This window comes from Salmo trutta, unplaced genomic scaffold (genome assembly GCF_901001165.1).
Source record: "Salmo trutta unplaced genomic scaffold, fSalTru1.1, whole genome shotgun sequence".
In the NCBI taxonomy this organism is placed as follows: Eukaryota; Metazoa; Chordata; class Actinopteri; order Salmoniformes; family Salmonidae; genus Salmo; species Salmo trutta.
Window position 1 is genome coordinate 1 of NW_021822493.1, and position 15,000 is coordinate 15,000.

The 15,000-nt window shown below is 40.1% G+C and overlaps 1 protein-coding gene and 1 long non-coding RNA gene across 2 annotated transcripts in view; both read left to right on the top strand.

The window, feature by feature from the left end:
* Positions 1 to 46: 46 nt before the first annotated feature.
* The window catches only part of LOC115182439 (slit homolog 2 protein), a gene marked incomplete at its 3' end in the record, with an annotated part of 16,531 nt that continues 1,577 nt past the window's right edge, over positions 47 to 15,000 (top strand). The window contains 2 exon segments of the mRNA XM_029744031.1: positions 47 to 412; positions 5,247 to 5,318. Of these exon segments, the coding sequence (XP_029599891.1) occupies positions 204 to 412; positions 5,247 to 5,318 (281 nt within the window).
* Positions 5,968 to 9,251, top strand: LOC115182441 (uncharacterized). Its single transcript, XR_003873736.1, has 2 exons — positions 5,968 to 6,031; positions 9,161 to 9,251. It is a non-coding gene; the product is annotated as an uncharacterized LOC115182441 (long non-coding RNA).

The following is a 15,000-nucleotide window of genomic DNA, read 5'->3' on the forward strand; positions in this document are numbered from 1 at the left end:
AGAGAGCGAGAGAGAGAGAGAGACGAAGAGAGAGAGAGAGAGAGAGAGAGAGAGACAGAGAGAGAGAGAGAGAGAGAGAGAGAGAGAGTTGGAATCGTCCTCTTTGGGATTTTACTCGTCCTGTGGATTTTTAAAACCCCTTCAGCGACTCCTTGGCCACCCGTCTCCCGTTACCAAAAACCAGTCAATCCACTGCAGCGATAATGTCTCTAAGGTCGAGGAGGCTCTTTGCTCCGGCCCCTGCTTCAGTTCGCTGTCTACTGGTCGTCCTCCTGGTGGTCCTGGAGCTACCCAGCCGGGCAGAGGGCCAGCCATGCCCGGCTCAGTGCTCTTGTTCCGGCTCTACTGTGGACTGTCACGGCCAGGGTCTCCGCAGCGTTCCCAGGAATATACCAAGAAACACAGAGAGACTGTGAGTATTTACTGTAAACACTATGTTCCCAGGAATATACCAAGAAACACAGAGAGACTGTGAGTTTATACTGTAGCCACTATGTTCCCAGGAATATACCAAGAAACACAGAGAGACTGTGAGTATATACTGTAGTCACTATGTTCCCAGGAATATACACAGAGAGACTGTGAGTATTTACTGTAGCCACTATGTTCCCAGGAATATACCCCGAAACACAGAGAGACTGTGAGTATTTACTGTAGTCACTATGTTCCCAGGAATATACCCCGAAACACAGAGAGACTGTGAGTATTTACTGTAGTCACTATGTTCCCAGGAATATACACAGAGAGACTGTGAGTATATACTGTAGCCACTATGTTCCCAGGAATATACACAGAGAGACTGTGAGTATATACTGTAGCCACTATGTTCCCAGGAATATACACAGAGAGACTGTGAGTTTATACTGTAGCCACTATGTTCCCAGGAATATACACAGAGAGACTGTGAGTATTTACTGTAGCCACTATAAAGGGTTTATTGTCTATAATATAGACCAGGGGTATCAGGACTGTATCCACAGGTTGTACTGGAGAAGACTCATGGGAGAGTAGGGGTTGTTGTTAAAATACACATGGGGGGGGGGGGGGGGGTATTTCCGGGGTACTTCCGGGGCAGATTAGCATTCAGTTGGTGGTACAGTAACCTAAATAAAGGTTGGTAACCACTGAAATAGCCATCCATTATCATAATATATTGATTATATTATCTGCTGTGAAAGTCCTACAAAACATCTCCAAAAAATAACCCCTCTGGCAGCAGAACCACAAAAATAAATTATACATTTAAAAATACATTTCGTGGCTCTGTTTTTCTTTAGTATTGATAATTAAATTGATAATTTATTAAAGAAGTGGCGCAGAAAGCGCAATAATTTGTTCCTGATCATTAATTTGTTCCAGATCATTAATTTGTTCCAGATCATTAATTTGTTCCAGATCATTAATTTGTTCCTGATCATTAATTTGTTCCTGATCATTAATTTGTTCCAGATCATTAATTTGTTCCAGATCATTAATTTGTTCCTGATCATTAATTTGTTCCTGATCATTAATTTGTTCCTGATCATTAATTTGTTCCTGATCATTAATTTGTTCCTGATCATTAATTTGTCCCTGATCATTAATTTGTCCCTGATCATTAATTTGTTCCTGATCATTAATTTGTTCCTGATCATTAATTTGTTCCTGATCATTAATTTGTTCCTGATCATTAATTTGTTCCTGATCATTAATTTGTTCCTGATCATTAATTTGTTCCTGATCATTAATTTGTTCCTGATCATTAATTTGTTCCAGGATCATTAATTTGTTCCATGATCATTAATTTGTTCCTGATCATTAATTTGTTCCTGATCATTAATTTGTTCCTGATCATTAATTTGTTCCTGATCATTAATTTGTTCCAGATCATTAATTTGTTCCTGATCATTAATTTGTTCCTGATCATTAATTTGTTCCTGATCATTAATTTGTTCCTGATCATTAATTTGTTCCAGATCATTAATTTGTTCCTGATCATTAATTTGTTCCTGATCATTAATTTGTTCCTGATCATTAATTTGTTCCTGATCAATAATTTGTTCCTGATCAATAATTTGTTCCAGATCATTAATTTGTTCTGTTCATTAATTTGTTCCTGATCATTAATTTGTTCTGTTTAAATTTCGGTTCATCAAGTTTATGGGTTTATGTTTATGGACGTCTCGGGCTGTTGAAACACTAACACACACACACACACGCGCACGCGCATGCGCACACACACACACACACACACACGCACACACACACACACACACACACACACACACCTCGAACTTAGATTCACATTTTAAGTTAATATAAAGCCTGTAGGATTGGGTTTTTTTCTTCTTCTACCCGCGGTGGAGGTTGATGTGATATTTGTTAGATTACACTAAAACATTTTAATTTACCCGTCAACAGATTAAACTAATGATCTCATAATGTAGCTTACTACAATTAAACTTAAACACTTTCCTTTATATGCAGCATATTGTTTATTAACAGCCTGACTTCTCTCTCTCTCTCTGTCTGTCCTTTATATGCAGTGTATTGTTTATTAACAGCCTGACTTCTCTCTCTCTCTCTGTCTGTCCTTTATATTGTTTATTAACAGCCTGACTTCTCTCTCTCTCTCTCTGTCTGTCCTTTATATTGTTTATTAACAGGCCTGACTTCTCTCTCTCTCTCTGTCTGTCCTTTATATTGTTTATTAACAGCCTGACTTCTCTCTCTCTCTCTCTGTCTGTCCTTTATATGCAGCATATTGTTTATTAACAGCCTGACTTCTCTCTCTCTCTCTCTGTCTGTCCTTTATATTGTTTATTAACAGGCCTGACTTCTCTCTCTCAATTCAATTCAATTCAATTCGCTTTATTGGCATGACGTAACAATGTACATATTGCCAAAGCTTACTTTGGATATTTACAATATAAAAAATAAATAAAAATGAGAATCAAAAATTGTCAACGGGACAACAGTAACAACAATAACCAACGGTCAATATAACCATACATTCAACAATAACAATAATCATACAGTTGAGGACATGTGCAGGTTTATTGGTCTGTCGGACACTGTCCCTCAACTTATGGCAGGCAGCAATGTAGTGCGCTGCCAACCCACAGCTCTCTGCGTCCTCCCCCAACAGGACGGGTAGCCTATCCTCATCAGAGAGGTCTTTAAAACCTTGAATAAGGATTTCAAATTTGGGGAAATGACACTCTCTAATTGTTTTATATTTTTGACATTTTGTCAGGAAATGCAGCTCCGTCTCAGGTTCTGCTGTTGTGCAGTGGTTGCACAGCCTTTCCTCTACAGGGAGCCAGGTTTTCCTGTGTCTACCCTTCTCAATGGCAAGGCTGTGCTCACTGAGCCTGTACTTTGTCAAGGTTTTTCTAAGGTTTTGATCAGTAACCATGGTCAAATATTTAGCCATAGTGTACTGTCGATTTAGGGCCAGATAGCACTGCATTTTGCTTTGTGTTTGTGCTTGTGTTTCCCAATAAGCAATGTAGTTTTGTTTTGACTGTGGTGTAATTTGGTTTATTCTGATTGATTGGATGTTCTGGTCCTGAGGCTTCAGTGTGTTAGTAGAACAGGTTTGTGAACTCAGCCCCAGGACCAGCTGGATGAGGGGACTCTTTTCTTTGCTCAGCTCTTGGCATTGCAGGGCTTGGTAATGATATGAGAGGGGGTCACTGTATTTTAGATGTTTCCAAAACTTAATTGCTCTTTTTTGAGTTTTTATTATTAGTGGATATTGGCCTAATTCTGCCCTGCATGCATTGTTTGTAGTTTTCCTCTGGACACGTAGGAGAATCTTACAGAACTCTGCATGTAGGGTTTCAATGGGGTGTTTGTCCCATTTGATGAAATCTTGTTTTGCAAGTGGACCCCACACCTCGCTGCCATAAAGTGCAATTGGTTCAATGACATATTCAATTAGTTTTAGCCAAATTTTAATAGGTATTTCAATTTGAATTTGCTTTTTAATGGCGTAGAATGCCCTGCGTGCTTTCTCTCTCAGTTCATTCACTGCCTCATTAAGGTGTCCAGTTGAGCTTATTTTTAAACCTAAGTAATTGTAGTGTGTACAGTACTCTATATATTTTGTACCAATTGAGAACTTTGGTCTAATTCCCTGAGATCTGGATCTTCTCTGGAAAATCATTATTTTAGTCTTTTTGGGGTTTACTGCCAGGGCCCAGGTCTGGCAGTACTGCTCTAGCAGGTCCAGGCTCTGCTGTAGGCCAGGTGCTGTGGGTGACAGCAGGCATAGGTCATCTGCGAAGAGTAGGCATTTAACTTCTGAATTGTGGAGACTAACACCAGGGGCTGAGGATTTTTCTAGAATAGTGGCCAATTCGTTAATGTAAATATTGAAGAGTGCAGGGCTCAGATTGCAACCCTGACGAAGGCCCCGCCCCTGGTTAAAGAATTCTGTCCTTTTCTTACCAATTTTAATGCTGCACGTATTGCCAGTATACATTGATTTAATTATGTCATATGTTTTACCCCCTACATCACTTCTCTCTCTCTCTGTCTGTCCTTTATATGCAGCATATTGTTTATTAACAGCCTGACTTCTCTCTCTCTCTCTGTCTGTCCTTTATATGCAGCATATTGTTTATTAACAGCCTGACTTCTCTCTCTCTCTGTCTGTCCTTTATATTGTTTATTAACAGCCTGACTTCTCTCTCTCTCTGTCTGTCCTTTATATTGTTTATTAACAGCCTGACTTCTCTCTCTCTCTGTCTGTCCTTTATATTGTTTATTAACAGCCTGACTTCTCTCTCTCTCTCTGTCTGTCCTTTATATTGTTTATTAACAGCCTGACTTCTCTCTCTCTCTCTCTGTCTGTCCTTTATATTGTTTATTAACAGCCTGACTTCTCTCTCTCTCTCTGTCCTTTATATGCAGCATATTGTTTATTAACAGCCTGACTTCTCTCTCTCTCTCTGTCCTTTATATGCAGCATATTGTTTATTAACAGCCTGACTTCTCTCTCTCTCTCTGTCTGTCCTTTATATATATATATATATCATCTTTATCCCGAGATTCTCCCCATCGTTTTGTAATCAGTCATTTAATTGTGGCCTAAATAAAGCCAGTAACCAGGTTAATAAATAGAACAGTGAAGTCTAACTTGTGTTTTTTAATTTTTTTAATTAAAATCTGTTTTTTTAGAACATGTTTAAAATATGAATGATTGTTTTTGGTTTTTTGGGTCCATATTTTTAACTCATCGTGTCGTCTTGTTTCTCCAGGGATCTGAACGCCAATAATCTGACTAAAATCACCAAGGCCGATTTCGCTGGACTGAGGAATCTACGTGTGCTGTAAGTACTCGGTTTTAGTTATTACAAACGTTGAACTTTTTTACAACTTGAAACGTCCGATTTTTGACAGCAGATAATTCATATGGAAACACTGTAATTATTAAATGCTGTCGAAAGACCCAAGTTATTAATAAATTCATATAAGGTTTATCGCCGAGTCATTACAACGAAATGATCAAACAGTTTTGTTTGTAGTACCTGGGGGTCAAAGAAACAAAAAACAGACCTAGATATTTGTCAGCAAAAGCCTTTGTAGACTTAATTAAAGGAGCCTTTTATACAAGGCATGTTCAGTAGCCTATAAACAGGTTATAAACAAGGCTGTATGTAGGATACTGTTTAGACTTGTTGATATAAAACGTTATAACCCATCAACAAGTTAGCGCAGTCTCAGTGCAGAATTAGACGTTTTTTTTCCCACATTTATAAATTGCTCCAAACCTCAAATTTCGAAGTTAAAAACAGTAAAATAATGAAAGCCTGTCAATGAGATTGAACTCTTGACCCTCAGAGCAGGACCAGATTAAGCCATCTGCCAACCAGTCAACAACCCCCTCCCTCCCTCCCTCCCCGGGCCCCCGGCCCCTCCCTCCCCGGGCCGCTGGCCCCCTCCCTCCCTCCCTCCTCCCTCCCCGGGCCCCTGGCCCCCCGGCTAGGTCTACTGTAAATACAGTATGTAGTCTACATAGTATTCACTCTGATATAGGGGCTATGTCTACTGTAAATACAGTATGTAGTCTACAAGGTATTCACCATGATATAGGGGGTAGCCTTACTGTAAATACAGTATGTAGTCTACATAGTATTCACTCTGATATAGGGGCTGGGTCTACTGTAAATACAGTATGTAGTCTACATAGTATTCACTCTGATATAGGGGCTAGGTCTACTGTAAATACAGTATGTAGTTTACAAGGTATTCACTCTGATATAGGGGCTAGGTCTACTGTAAATAAAGTATGTAGTCTACAAGGTATTCACACTGGTATAGGGGCTAGGTCTACTGTAAATACAGTATGTAGTCTACAAGGTATTCACTCTGATATAGGGGCTGGGTCTACTGTAAATACAGTATGTAGTCTACAAGGTATTCACACTGGTATAGGGGCTAGGTCTACTGTAAATACAGTATGTAGTCTACAAGGTATACACTCTGATATAGGGGCTGGGTCTACTGTAAATACAGTATGTAGTCTACATAGTATTCACTCTGATATAGGGGCTAGACTTACTGTAAATACAGTATGTAGTCTACATAGTATTCACACTGATATAGGGGCTAGGTCTACTGTAAATACAGTATGTAGTTTACAAGGTATTCACTCTATAGGGGCTAGGTCTACTGTAAATACAGTATGTAGTCTACATAGTATTCACTCTGATATAGGGGCTAGGTCTACTGTAAATACAGTATGTAGTTTACAAGGTATTCACTCTGATATAGGGGCTAGGTCTACTGTAAATACAGTATGTGGTCTACATAGTATTCACACTGATATAGGGGCTAGCTCTACTGTAAATACAGTATGTAGTTTACATAGTATTCACTCTGATATAGGGGCTGGGTCTACTGTAAATACAGTATGTAGTCTACAAGGTATTCCCTCTGATATAGGGGCTCCTACTGTAAATACAGTATGTAGTCTACATAGTATTCACTCTGATATAGGGGCTAGACTTACTGTAAATACAGTATGTAGTTTACATAGTATTCACTCTGATATAGGGCCTAGGTCTACTGTAAATACAGTATGTATTCTACAAGGTATTCACTCTGATATAGGGGCTGGGTCTACTGTAAATACAGTATGTAGTCTACATAGTATTCACTCTGATATAGGGGCTAGGTCTACTGTAAATACAGTATGTAGTCTACATAGTATTCACTCTGATATAGGGGCTAGGTCTACTGTAAATACAGTATGTAGTCTACAAGGTATTCACTCTGATATAGGGGCTAGGTCTACTGTAAATACAGTATGTAGTCTACAAGGTATTCACTCTGATATAGGGCCTGGGTCTACTGTAAATACAGTATGTAGTTTACAAGGTATTCACTCTGATATAGGGGCTGGGTCTACTGTAAATACAGTATGTAGTTTACAAGGTATTCACTCTGATATAGGGGCTGGGTCTACTGTAAATACAGTATGTAGTCTACACAGTATTCACTCTGATATAGGGGCTAGGTCTACTGTAAATACAGTATGTAGTCTACATAGTATTCACTCTGATATAGGGGCTAGACTTACTGTAAATACAGTGTGTAGTCTACAAGGTATTCACTCTGATATAGGGGCTAGGTCTACTGTAAATACAGTATGTAGTCTACATAGTATTCACTCTGATATAGGGGCTAGGTGTACTGTAAATACAGTATGTAGTTTACAAGGTATTCACTCTGATATAGGGGCTAGACTTACTGTAAATACAGTATGTAGTCTACATAGTATTCACACTGATATAGGGGCTAGGTCTACTGTAAATACAGTATGTAGTTTACAAGGTATTCACTCTGATATAGGGCCTATGTCTACTGTAAATACAGTATGTAGTCTACATAGTATTCACTCTGATATAGGGGCTAGGTCTACTGTAAATACAGTATGTAGTCTACATAGTATTCACTCTGATATAGGGGCTAGGTGTACTGTAAATGCAGTATGTAGTTTACATAGTAGTCACTCTGATATAGGGGCTAGGTCTACTGTAAATACAGTATGTAGTTTACAAGGTATTCACTCTGATATAGGGGCTAGGTCTACTGTAAATACAGTATGTAGTCTACATAGTATTCACTCTGATATAGGGGCTAGGTCTACTGTAAATACAGTATGTAGTCTACAAGGTATTCACTCTGATATAGGGGCTGGGTCTACTGTAAATACAGTATGTAGTCTACATAGTATTCACTCTGATATAGGGGCTAGACTTACTGTAAATACAGTATGTAGTCTACATAGTATTCACACTGATATAGGGGCTAGGTCTACTGTAAATACAGTATGTAGTTTACAAGGTATTCACTCTGATATAGGGCCTAGGTCTACTGTAAATACAGTATGTAGTCTACATAGTATTCACTCTGATATAGGGGCTAGGTCTACTGTAAATACAGTATGTAGTCTATAAGGTATTCACACTGATATAGGGGCTAGGTCTACTGTAAATACAGTATGTAGTCTACATAGTATTCACACTGATATAAGGGCTAGGTCTACTGTAAATACAGTATGTAGTTTACAAGGTATTCACTCTGGTATAGGGGCTGGGTCTACTGTAAATACAGTATGTAGTCTACATAGTATTCACTCTGATATAGGGGCTAGGTCTACTGTAAATACAGTATGTAGTCTACATAGTATCCACTCTGATATAGGGCCTAGGTCTACTGTAAATACAGTATGTAGTCTACAAGGTTTTCACTCTGATATAGGGGCTAGGTCTACTGTAAATACAGTATGTAGTCTACAAGGTATTCACTCTGATATAGGGGCTAGACTTACTGTAAATACAGTATGTAGTCTACAAGGTTTTCACTCTGATATAGGGGCTAGGTCTACTGTAAATACAGTATGTAGTCTACAAGGTATTCACTCTGATATAGGGGCTAGACTTACTGTAAATACAGTATGTAGTCTACAAGGTTTTCACTCTGATATAGGGGCTAGGTCTACTGTAAATACAGTATGTAGTCTACAAGGTATTCACTCTGATATAGGGGCTATGTCTACTGTAAATACAGTATGTAGTCTACATAGTATTCACTCTGATATAGGGGCTAGACTTACTGTAAATACAGTATGTAGTTTACATAGTATTCACTCTGATATAGGGGCTAGACTTACTGTAAATTGCATTATGGCTGAGCGTGGACATGCCAAACATTGTAAATCAGCAACATTTCATTGATTATTGATGAGGCCTAAAAAATTTTAAAAAGAGAACAAATAATTTCCATTATATTCTAAACAAAACGACTTTACAGCTTGTTTTAAATAGACTATGTTACATTTACATGCACCATCATCCCCCCCCCCCCCATTGGGGATATAATAATTAAATCAAAACGCAAGCTATGGAGGATTTTAATGCACATCCACGCTGTTCACAGTAGCTGGACAGAGATCCTATATGAATAGAGAGGGCGAATGTCCCCCTCACCGTTCCACTGCGTCCTAAATAGACCTGTGGTTTTTTATGAACATGATGGCAGAACCATCTTACAGATCACATCGCGTTCGCACATCTCTCTCTCTCTCTCCACCCTCACCGATAAACCAGGAAGTTGAATCCTTCTAGTAAGTTGGGTTGTAAAATAAAAAATGTAAACGGGTCTCAGATAACGATTAAATGCAAGGTTATCTGGTGTTCAGAGAGGTTCTCATCTCTCGTTTCATGATCGGCATGGATACGTAGCCTAAATAACGGAGAGGGTTTCATGCGCCTTTAAAACGGGACCTAAAATAACGTGGGTTTGCCTCCTGCATGGTTAAAATAATGTGGGTCTGCCTCCTGCATGGCTAAAATAATGTGGGTCTGCCTCCTGCATGGCTAAAATAATGTGGATCTGCCTCCTGCATGGTTAAAATAATGTGGATCTGCCTCCTGCATGGTTAAAATAACGTGGATCTGCCTCCTGCATGGTTAAAATAATGTGGATCTGCCTCCTGCATGGCTAAAATAATGTGGATCTGCCTCCTGCATGGTTAAAACAACGTGGGTTTTCCTCCTGCATGGTTAAAATAATGTGGATCTGCCTCCTGCATGGTTAACATAATGTGGATCTGCCTCCTGCATGGTTACAATAATGTGGATCTGCCTCCTGCATGGTTAAAATAATGTGGGTCTGCCTCCTGCATGGTTAAAATAATGTGGGTTTGCCTCCTGCATGGTTAAAATAACGTGGGTTTGCCTCCTGCATGGTTAAAATAATGTGGGTTTGCCTCCTGCATGGTTAAAATAACGTGGATCTGCCTCCTGCATGGTTAACATAATGTGGATCTGCCTCCTGCATGGTTAAAATAATGTGGACCTGCCTCCTGCATGGTTAAAATAATGTGGATCTGCCTCCTGCATGGTTAAAATAATGTGGATCTGCCTCCTGCATGGTTACAATAACGTGGGTTTGCCTCCTGCATGGTTAAAATAATGTGGATCTGCCTCCTGCATGGTTAAAATAATGTGGATCTGCCTCCTGCATGGCTAAAATAATGTGGATCTGCCTCCTGCATGGTTAAAATAATGTGGATCTGCCTCCTGCATGGCTAAAATAATGTGGATCTGCCTCCTGCATGGTTAAAATAATGTGGATCTGCCTCCTGCATGGTTAAAATAATGTGGATCTGCCTCCTGCATGGTTAAAATAATGTGGATCTGCCTCCTGCATGGTTAAAATAATGTGGATCTGCCTCCTGCATGGTTAAAATAATGTGGGTCCGCCTCCTGCATGGTTAAAATAATGTGGATCTGCCTCCTGCATGGTTAAAATAATGTGGATCTGCCTCCTGCATGGCTAAAATAATGTGGATCTGCCTCCTGCATGGTTACAATAATGTGGATCTGCCTCCTGCATGGTTACAATAATGTGGATCTGCCTCCTGCATGGTTAAAATAATGTGGATCTGCCTCCTGCATGGTTAAAATAATGTAGATCTGCCTCCTGCATGGTTACAATAATGTGGATCTGCCTCCTGCATGGTTACAATAACATGGGTTTGCCTCCTGCATGGTTAAAATAATGTGGATCTGCCTCCTGCATGGCTAAAATAATGTGGATCTGCCTCCTGCATGGCTAAAATAATGTGGATCTGCCTCCTGCATGGTTACAATAATGTGGATCTGCCTCCTGCATGGTTAAAATAATGTGGATCTGCCTACAATACAGAGATAAAAAAGGGAATGTCGACTCACAGTTTTACTCCTCTCAAACTTTTGATATTTTAATAAAACTTTGTTGATTTAAGATTTATTTCCAAGTGGTCTCAGGAGCCAAACCCTTTAATCGACAGTCTCGACTACTAAGACAAAAAGGAAGGCTAACTTTACTGAACCAAAAAATATCAACGCAAGATTAAACAATTTCAATGATTTTTACCGAGTTACAGTTAATAATTTAAGGAAATCAGTCAATTGAAATAAATTCATTATTCCCTAATTTATGGATTTCACATGACTGGGCAGCGGTGAAACTATAGGTGGGCCTGGGAGGGAAAAGGTCCACCCATTTGGGAGCAACGCCCAGCCAATCAAAATTAGTTGGTTTTTTTTACCACAAAAGGACATTATTACAGACAGAAATAATCCTCAGTTTCATCAGCTGTCAAGGGTGGCTGGTCTCAGACGATCCCCGCAGGTGAAGAAGCCGGGTGTGGAGGTCCTGGGTTGGCGTGGTTACACGTGGTCTGCGGTTGTGAGGCCGGTTGGACGTACTGCTAAATTCTCTAAAAAGAAGTTGGAAGCGGCTTATGGTAGAGAAATGAACATTCAATTCACTGCCAACAGCTCTGGTGGAAATTCCTGCTGTCCGCATGCCAATTTGCACACTCCCTCAAAAACATGAGACATTTGTAGCATTGTGTTGTGTGACAAAACCTGCACATTTTAGAGTGGCCTTTTATTGCCCCCAGCACAAGGTGCACCTGTGTAATGAGAATGCTGTTTAATCAGCTTCTTGATATGCCTCAGGTGGATGGATGCTCACTAACAGGGGATGTAAAAAAACATTTTTCAGAGAAATAAGCTTCTTGTGCGTCTGGAACATTTCTGGGATCTTTTATTTCAGGGCTTTTATTTCAGGGCTTTTATTTCAGGGCTTTTATTTCAGGGCTTTTATTTCAGGGCTTTTATTTTAGGACCAACACGCCCTGACCTGAGAGAGAGGGTTTGTTTCTCTATGTGGTTAGATCAGGGTGTGGGATGGGAATTCTATGTGTTGTATTTCTTTGTTTTGGGCCGAGTATGGTTCCTAATCAGAGGCAGCTATCTATCATTGTCTCTGATTAGGAACCATACTTAGGCAGCCTTTTCCCACCTGTGTTGGTGGGTAGTTTTTTGTTTAGTTTTCTGTACCTGACAGAACTGTTCTTTTCCCCTTTGTTATTTTGGTTTCGAGAGTTTGTTTGATTCAAATTTAAAAAATCATGAACTCGTGCCCCGCTGCATCTTGGTCCCCTCTCTACGACGAGCGTTACGCTGGGATCTTTTATTTCAGGGCCAACACTTTACATGTAGAGTTTATGGTTTTGTTCAGTATAAATGGCAAAAATAAAAAAAATTAAAAATAAATAGGAAGTCCACAGGCATCAACAGCACATTAGGCCATAGCCTCAGGAAGTAGGGGGGCTGCAGTACCCCCTGAAAAATCAGAATATTACAAAGTTACAGTTGAAATCTGAAGTTTATATTCATTTATGTTGGAGTCATTAAAACTCGTTTTTTCAACCACTCCACAAATTTCTTGTGAACAAACTATAGTTTTGGCAAGTCGGTTAGGACATCTACTTTGTGCATGACACAAATAATTTTTCCAACAATTGTTTACAGACAGATTGTTTCACTTATAATTCACTGTATCACAATTCCAGTGGGTCAGAAGTTTACATACACTAAGTTGACTGTGCCTTTAAACAGCGTGGAAAATCCCAGAAAATTATTTTATGGCTTTATAAGCTTCTAATAGGCTAATTGACATAATTTGAGCCAATTAGAGGTGTCTTTTTGCTTGACATCATGGGAAAATCAAAAGAAATCAGCCAAGACCACAGAAAAAAAATTGCAGACCTGGTTCATCCTTGGGAGCAATTTCCAAACGCCTGAAGGTACCACGTTCATCTGTACAAACAATAGTACACAAGTATAAAGACCATGGGACCACGCAGCCGTCATACCTCTCAGGAAGGAGACGCGTTTTGTCTCCTAGAGATAAACGTACTTTGGTGCAAAAAGTGCAAATCAATCCCAGAACAACAGCAAAGGACCTTGTGGAGATGCTGGAGGAAACAGGTACAAAAGTATCTATATCCACAGTAAAACGAGTCCTATATCGACATAACCTGAAAGGCCGCTCAGCAAGGAAGAAGCCACTGCTCCAAAACCGCCATAAAAAAGCCAGACTACGGTTTGCACCTGCACATGGGGACAAAGATCGTACTTTTTGGAGAAATGTCCTCTGGTCTGATGAAACAAAAATAGAACTGTTTGGCCATAATGACCATCGTTATGTTTGGAGGAAAAAGGGGGAGGCTTGCAAGCCAAAGAACACCATCCCAACTGTGAAGCACGGGGGTGGCAGCATCATGTTGTGGGGGTGCTTTGCTGCAGGAGGGTCTGGTGCACTTCACAAAATAGATGGCAACATGAGGAAGGAAAAATATGTTGATATATTGAAGCAACATCTCAAGACATCAGTCAGGAAGTTAAAGCTTGGTCACAAATGGGTCTTCCAAATGGACAATGACCCCAAGCATACTTCCAAAGTTGTGGCAAAATGGCTTAAGGACAACAAAGTCAAGGTATTGGAGTGGCCATCTGAAAGCCCTGACCTCAATCCTATAGAACATTTGTGGGCAGAACTGAAAAAGCGTGTGCGAGCAAGGAGGCCTACAAACCTGACTCAGTTACACCAGCTCTGTCAGGAGGAATGGGCCAAAATTCACCCAACGTATTGTGGGAAGCTTGTGGAAGGCTACCTGAAACATTTGACCCGAAGTTAAACAATTTAAAGGCAATGCTACCAAATACTAATTGAGTTTATATGTAAACTTCTGACCCACTGGGAATGTGATGAAAGAAATAAAAGCTTAAATAAATAATTCTCTCTACTATTATTCTGACATTTCACATTCTTAAAATAAAGTAGTGATCCTAACTGACCTAAGACAGAAATGTTTTACAAGGATTAAATATCAGGAATTGTGAAAAACTGAGTTTAAATGTCTTTGGCTAAGGTGTATGTAAACTTCTGACTTCAACTGTATGTCTGCCTGTCATGTAGCCTAATGAAGACTGCTGTCTGTCTGTCTGTCTGTCTGTCTGTCTGTCTGTCTGTCTGTCTGTCTGTCTGTCTGTCTGTCTGTCTGTCTGTCTGTCTGTCTGTCTGTCTGTCTCTGTCTCTCTTTGTCTCTCTCTGTGTCTCTGTGTGTGTGTGTGTGTGTGTGTCTGTCTGTCTCTCTCTGTGTGTGTCTGTCTCTCTGTCTCTCTGTGTCTGTCTGTCTCTCTCTGTCTCTCTGTCTCTCTGTCTCTCTGTCTCTCTGTCTGTCTGTCTGTCTGTCTGTCTGTCTGTCTGTCTGTCTGTCTGTCTGTCTGTCTCTCTCTGTCTCTCTCTGTCTGTGTGTGTGTGTGTGTGTCTGTCTGTCTCTCTCTGTGTGTGTCTGTCTCTCTGTCTCTCTGTGTCTGTCTCTCTGTGTCTGTCTGTCTGTCTGTCTGTCTGTCTGTCTGTCTGTCTGTCTGTCTGTCTGTCTGTCTGTCTGTCTGTCTCTCTCTCTGTCTCTCTCTGTCTGTGTGTGTGTGTGTCTGTCTGTCTCTCTCTGTGTGTGTCTGTCTCTCTGTCTCTCTGTGTCTGTCTCTCTGTGTCTGTCTGTCTGTCTGTCTGTCTGTCTGTCTGTCTGTCTGTCTGTCTGTCTGTCTGTCTGTCTGTCTCTCTCTCTCTATGTGTGTGTGTCTCCATGGCCTGTCAGGCAGC